Consider the following 7,251-nt stretch of genomic DNA (forward strand, 5'->3'; position numbering starts at 1 on the left):
CAGAATTCATATGTATAGTGTTTAGAACAAGCTGAACTATTGTTCTAGAAACGTCACAGAACTAAAACCTTTTTCCATATGGCCGCTGTAATTTGACACCGTGTCCATTCGCAAGCCTATTCGCATAGGCTTCGACTCATAGTAGGAGGTTCCCAGAACTGACAAATGAACGTGGATATGCAAATATACTGAGGCATAATTGGACAAGTTAATGTACATGCGGCTCACATGCCCCGCCTACTATTTTAAAAGCCGAAAGGAATTTTCCATTCAAACATTCATTCAAAGTTTCTTGCCGTGGAAGGTTCTAGTATACGGAACTTCATTAGAATATTTGAACGAATTCGGCTTATATCTGAGGTAAGTGTTTATTTTGGGGGGTAAAAAACATGAATGTACTAATATCAAAGTGTAAATAGTTAAATGTAGCAGAAGTAGACATGTTGTATAGCAAGCTGTTCACCGCCCAAACGTTTACCGGTCAGGTTAATATTTAGTAATTTGACACATACTGTTTTATTATGTTAATGTGTGTGTGGAGGTATATATTGTGTTTTGATTTATTTAAACCGGCTTTAGTTTACCGTTTAACGTTAACCAACCTGCAGTTAGACCGTTAAGAGAAAGCGCGAAATTCATTTCCGCTTTTCTAAAAATGCTGACTGAATTTCCTTCACCGCATTGTGAATGGTTTCTTTTGATAATTGTTTGATAAATGTTTTTTTCCATTGCACTATGTGCTTAAGTATCTTGTGAATGCTGTATAAAATTCATGCAACATCCACAAAAAATGTTGAGAATGGAGAACGGTATTTGTGAAAAATGGTTATAAAATTGCCAAATAAATAACATGCAGAAACTAAAGCTGGTTTGCAAGCTTAAAACAATGGGCGTGTGCAAGAGGAATGTCACTGAAACGTGTCAGGTCTTGAGTTTTCTTGGTAAATTCCTGCAAGAAGTGAAGCATTGATAGAACGAATCATTCTTTTGAGTCGACACTTATTGGTGAACACGTTGAGCTGGTTCACAAAGATTCGTTTACGAATTCGCTTCAACATTCCGTGCAATTAGCGAGTCAACAACAAACACTCGTATTATTAAACTGAATAATGTGCATACGTTTGGTTTTACCGAAACGTTTTAAAGGATGTCGGAGACCACGTGATTGCGTAATTACGTCAGGACGTCAATAAAACCGCCCGCGCTTTGACTCCGTTCGAAGGAGTCGATTCGCGGAAATGAGTCGGACTTCCCGTCATAGGCTACCGTTATCTGTGCTCAGCAGGCTAGAGATCCAGTTACGTGTCACAAAGCCAAACCCCCTGACTGAGCACATGCGCGCACACACTAGCCGGAAGTGAGTCAGTCATTTGACCTTATGGCTCAGTAGTGTTTTGGCCGGTGGATTAAAACGTCATGCGATGCGTAGGAAAAGCTTAATTAAAAGTGAGGTGTAAGTTATTTTTGTGGGTTGTAGAGTACGTGTAGACAGTCTTGTATCAGTCGTGTCTAATTGATACAAGTAACACTGTGTCTAACTCCAGGTCTCTGCTCTCGAAGTCATTCACTGATCACTACAGGAAGCAAGCTCTCATCAAACTCAGTCTTCATCTCATTCCTGAAATTTCAAGATGTCTCAACAAATCAGGTACAGGAGGTTATAAACCATAAAGTTTAAGGAATTGGGTTGTTTGTGTGTGTGTGTGTGTATATATATATATATATATATATGTATGTATGTATGTGTTATTTATTTGTATTTTTGTTTTATTTATTTATGTTTTGATTATTAGGTTTTAATTTATTTTGCGCATTTTTCTTTTAGCCTCCCTGCCAAACTGATTAATGGTGGCGTTGCTGGCATCGTTGGGGTCACTTGCGTGTTTCCCATCGATTTGGCCAAGACCAGACTCCAGAACCAGAGACAAGGCCAGCAAGTCTACAAGAGCATGTAAGAGCTCTACTTTTTAAGAATTGCTCTTTCTATTTTAATTCACACATGCCATTATTAGATACTACCGCTTGTGTCCTTCTTTGATTTGATTAGCTGCCTTTCATTGGCAGTTAATCCTAGTGGAATGTGTGATGCATGGTTAGGCGCTAGTTTCCGCCTGACATGAGGGTTTAGCCTCTGTGGCCACTACAAAGCCTTATAAGGATTGAGGCCAGACCGTGTCGCATGCATGATGTAAACTCATACTGAAAATACCACACGTGTTGCTAATAGAGTTTAATTTGTTTAAGCAGAAGTAGGTTAAACAACTGTTTGTCTTTTAGGGTTGACTGCCTCATCAAAACAGTACGATCTGAGGGATACTTCGGCATGTATAGAGGTAAGATTCACTCTTTTGTTTATTCATAAGTGCCTTAATGTAGTAAAATTAGTTTGGCATGATGGGTACACCTGAATAGACTTGAGGAATCTAGTCTTTATGACTTTGGAGAATGAACTACAATAGCTTGGCTGGTGATAGTTGTACAGAGAATTTTTGCCTTTCGTAGCACTGAAATGGCAATAGTTAATTACTTTCCCAACATCTAAATTATAATCTTTTTTTTTTTTTTGTAGACTGCTCAGAGTGTGTTTTGGTTGGTAAATGGACAATAAAAGCCTAGAGTAGTACATAACCCTTTATTTTTAACCCTCTGATGCATGGCGTGCACTACAGTGGCATTTTAACCATTCAGGGTGTGACGTCCAAACTACCCTAGGTGATTTTATTTGAGCCTCAGCCATAATTCAACCTGACAGTCCTCATTTCTGACAACATATCTTGCATAAGTACCTCTGTGTATTTTGTTAATGGTGCAATCTCCCAAAACACATATTTTATTTTAAATTCAAGTAAATGTGCTGAATAAATTGAAAATGGCTATATAGTATTATAAAGTATGAAAAACGTTTGGTTTTTATGTCATATTTAATGCATCAGAGGGTTAATTTTAAATGAAGCAAACCAAACATGTAATTATTACATTTGGTAGATCGGTTGTTTGGCTGCAGTTATTCCATAGACCACTTTAAGTTTCCTTTAAGAGTGTTATCTGTAGAGTTTGGAGGAGAATGGAGTCGGTGTTTTGTGCCGGGTCTCCATTTCTGTGAGGAATGCTGTTGTTTGCATCTGTGTTTTTCATGTTACAGACATGGGTCCCCGCTGGGATAGTGAAGGCTAGCCGATAAGGCGCAGCCACGCTGGAGGCAAATCATTTATCATGGTTCTTACTCACTCTGCTCTATTATAATTAGGCACCAATTTTTGTTTTATTTATACATAATTGTTGAATTTTGATATTTACTTTTTGCTTCTTGTTTCTTTGTTGTTTTTTTTTTTTTTTTTTTTCTTCTCCCACTTTCTTCACTGTCCTTGCTCTTGTCTCATTCGGTACTAACCCATCTTGCCATGTTCTGTTAACATCTAGAATGTTTTGTTGGATATTCACCATCATCATCACTTACGCTCATTATCTGCTTTGTCTTTAAGGTCTTTTATCTGATCATGTGAACGCTGTGCTTTGTCTTTAAAGACAGTGGTATCTTAAAATAGCATGGTTTAAAATTAGGGCTGGGCAGTATGACACTTCTTATCGCTGTAAAAATGTATATATTTGACCATATTCAACCCACAATGATTCTTACACAATTATATGAATAAGAATAACTTACAAATTGAAGTTGCTCAGTCTTAATTCTTTTTTTAAAATGTATTATTTTCTTTAGTATGTGAACTTAATGAATGCATATGTCTGTGAAACAGATTTCACTTCATTTAACAATACAGCAGCACATTCTAAATAATATTTGAAGCTGTTGTAAAATAACCACAACCTTACATCAGTTCATTGATATTAATGCTACAGTTAGTACATGTGCAGCACATCAAAACTCCACAACAAAGCTGTCTTCAATGGAAGTGGCTCTTTGTGATAGTTTAAAGAATAGGCTGTATTTGTCTCTATTGTTTGCAGATAATCTACCTGCCGACACGTTTCCATACTGTTTTTTTTTAGCGTGATACTGCACAACCCTAATGTCGGTCTCTTTCTGGAATGTGCCTGCATTCATTTTTGTCTCACTACATTTATCTGAATATTCTATCCTATATTTCTGTCTTCTCTGTTTGTTTATATACTAGTTAATATTTTTTGGTTGTGTTCACATTATGTAAAATCCCCCTCCATCATCAGCTCACAAGCTCATAAGCTTTGCTTATATTCTTCCAGTCTGTTAGTGGCATTTTTACATTATAATTAGTTTGAATGGTACTTGATAAGGTCATGTTGTAGTCATATCTCTGTTTTGATGGTGGTGGGGAATGTATGTTTGCTGATCTGTGATCAGTTCTGGTGTGGTTTTCTTTAGCCCTCTGTTTATTTGTCTTTTAGGTGCTGCGGTTAATCTCACACTTGTCACTCCTGAGAAGGCCATCAAACTGGCTGCTAATGACTTCTTCCGATGCAAACTCTCCAAAGATGGGTACGTTTGCAATTGCTGCACTTCTTAGTGCTTGTTCAAATGCATTTTCTTTTGAATTATACATGTATATGCTTTGTTTATTACAGGAGAGGGCTGACTGTATTTAGAGAGATGTTGGCTGGATGTGCTGCTGGCATGTGCCAGGTTATCATCACTACTCCAATGGAGATGCTGAAAATTCAGCTACAGGATGCTGGGAGACTAGGTAGGCTTCCTTTTTGTTTTTAAAGTGAACCCTGGGTATTAAGACTTGTATGGCATAAAATAATGCAAATGATGTCTCTTAATGAATAAGAAAAGTTATTTAAAAAACCCTACATTGTTTTATACATATTTTGGACTATGGGGGTGGCATTATTTTTGCAACACAACTCTGAATACATAATTCAGAAAAGAAAATACTAATACTAAGACTGAGTAACTCCTTCAGTGGCTGCGGCGTCATGACAAGTGTCGACGTGTTTACATCCTATCAGGATGGCATCTAGCATTTCTTGTCTCTGCCATTTGTAAGCTCTGTCAGTAGCTGTGGTCTACTAAAAGCCTCAAAGGCATCAGGGCTGAAGTGGAGAGAGCAAAGACGCAGGTCTTTAGAAAGTTTTATTCGTTCACAGGCTTCTTCCTATTCTTTTCTCCTCTTCTTCTCACTAGTAAAAAGCAGTGAAGACTTGTTATATCTCTCATTGCCCCTCAATTGAAAATTACAACCAAAAGTCGCACAATATGGCATCGTATCAGTATTTTATTTTCCGAGTTGCGTTGCAGTAAAAAATAGCAACAGGTAGCGGCAGTAGCTCATAGAGTGCAACCGTTTCACGCAGTCGAATTAATGGCACCCTCCATAGTCCAAAATATGTGACCCTGGACCACAAAACCAGTCATAAGGGGCCATTTTTTTGAAATTGAGATTTATACATCATATCAAAGCGGAATAAAAAAAGATTTCGAATGATGTTTGGTTTGAGATGGGACAATATTTGGCCGAAATACAACTATTTGAAAATCTGTAATCTGAGAGTGCAAAATATTGAGAAAATTGCCTTTAAAGTTGTCCAAATGAATTTCTTAACAATTCATATTACTAATCAAAAATTAAGTTTTGATATATTTATGGTAGGAAATATCGTCATGGCACAAGATCTTTACTTATATCCTACAGATTTTTGGCATAATAGAAAGATGAATAATTTTGACCCATCCTATGAATTTTTGGCTATTGCTACAAATATACCTGTGCTACTTAAGGCTGGTTTTGTGGTCCAGGGTTACACATGTATAAAGTAATGTGGATTTTTAAAAATTACGTAAATTTGTAAAAAAAAAAATATATATATATGTTATATTAAACCAAAGTTTTAATACCTGATGTTCCCTTTAATGAAGTAGTGCAATTTAGCCTGAGTGTTCTTGGTTATTATCAGGGTTGTTGTTGTAGTAAATGACACAGTGTAGTTGTATTACTCACTCGGTCATTTAGCTGTTCTAACAACTTTGTGATCATCACAGCTGCTCAACAGAGAAAACCAGGCATCATTCCTGCCACTAGACTGGCGACCACAAATGCGGTGTTGAGTCGTTCCTACAACGTGGTGCCCAACGCCTCACCCAGGGCCATATCTGCAACCCAGATCGCAAGAGAGTTACTGCACACTAAAGGCATTCAGGGGCTGTACAAAGGCCTTGGAGCAACTCTATTGAGGTAATGCATGGTAAAACTTCCCTCAACAACACTAAATGCAAATGTTCACAGTAATCTAACTTTTTTTTTTTTCTTCTCTCCTCTCTCTCTCTCCGCTTCTATTAGAGATGTACCTTTCTCGATCGTCTACTTCCCTCTCTTTGCGAATATGAACAAGTTGGGTAAGCCTTCCCCTGATGAAGCTGCGCCATTTTATTGGTCGTTCATCTCTGGATGTGTCGCAGGCTCCACGGCTGCTGTTGCCGTTAACCCATGTGATGGTATGAGTTGTTTTCAATGTTTCATTGGCACAATTTAAAAAAGCGAATGCTCATGCTAACAATTTATTATATTTGGCAGTGATTAAAACCAGGCTGCAGTCTCTAAGCAAAGGAGCCAACGAAGAAACCTACAGCGGCATAATTGACTGTTTCAGGTAATGCATCAGTCCTATAACGTGTTACGATTTAACTGATTTTTTTCATGCGAGTGTATCATCTACCATGTTTAACCTTTGCTTGTTTCTTCATTCCCACAGCAAAATCATAAAGCGAGAAGGCCCATCTGCCTTCTTGAAGGGCGCGGGCTGCAGGGCTCTCGTCATCGCGCCGCTGTTCGGTATCGTGCAGGTCATGTACTTCGTCGGCGTGGGCGAGTTTATCATGAGCCAGTCTCCTCTAAAGCTAATCTCTGACTGAACAGACCCATGGTACCTCTCAGACTGTGGCAGCTACATAACCAACTGTACATTTACAAGCGAAGATAAACATTAATCAAGATGGGTAGAGTTGTCGAGAGAATGGCAAGTTCTACCCTGGTTAAGTTCCTGTGAGTTTTTCCAGCCTTACCGCACTTCCTCTATGGTTTACAGGCTTATTTGATGGGCTGTGGCCAGCATTTTGCACTTGTTGGTAAGGATACATCTGGAGGACAGCGCTTAAGACGTGCTTACGTTTTCTAGAAGCATATGTGAAGGTTTCCCCTCAATGAGGGAGACTGGTGTCACTGTAATGACACTAAGGATTTTCTTGACTTTTTTTTTTTTTTTTTTTTTTTTTCCCTCATCTATACACTTTGTGTAATTCTTTTTGTATTAATA

The 7,251-nt window shown here is 38.1% G+C and overlaps 1 protein-coding gene across 2 annotated transcripts; it reads left to right on the forward strand.

Moving 5' to 3' along the window:
- The first annotated feature begins 242 nt into the window (after window positions 1–242).
- slc25a55a (solute carrier family 25 member 55a) lies at window positions 243–7,207 on the forward strand. Of its 2 annotated transcripts, none has more exons than XM_051112071.1 (10): window positions 243–360; window positions 1,545–1,648; window positions 1,826–1,951; window positions 2,278–2,333; window positions 4,384–4,474; window positions 4,561–4,679; window positions 5,981–6,173; window positions 6,279–6,433; window positions 6,513–6,588; window positions 6,691–7,207. In XM_051112071.1, exons 2-10 carry the CDS (start codon window positions 1,632–1,634, stop codon window positions 6,848–6,850), a joined length of 993 nt encoding a protein of 330 aa, XP_050968028.1. In that variant the 5' UTR covers window positions 243–360; window positions 1,545–1,631; the 3' UTR covers window positions 6,851–7,207. The 2 variants fall into 2 exon arrangements, with proteins under 2 accessions (XP_050968028.1, XP_050968029.1); XM_051112072.1 differs by lacking the exon at window positions 243–360 and adding an exon at window positions 1,345–1,453.
- Window positions 7,208–7,251: the final 44 nt, after the last annotated feature.

The sequence above is a fragment of the Labeo rohita genome, chromosome 6, assembly GCF_022985175.1.
Source record: "Labeo rohita strain BAU-BD-2019 chromosome 6, IGBB_LRoh.1.0, whole genome shotgun sequence".
NCBI classification, from domain to species: Eukaryota; Metazoa; Chordata; class Actinopteri; order Cypriniformes; family Cyprinidae; genus Labeo; species Labeo rohita.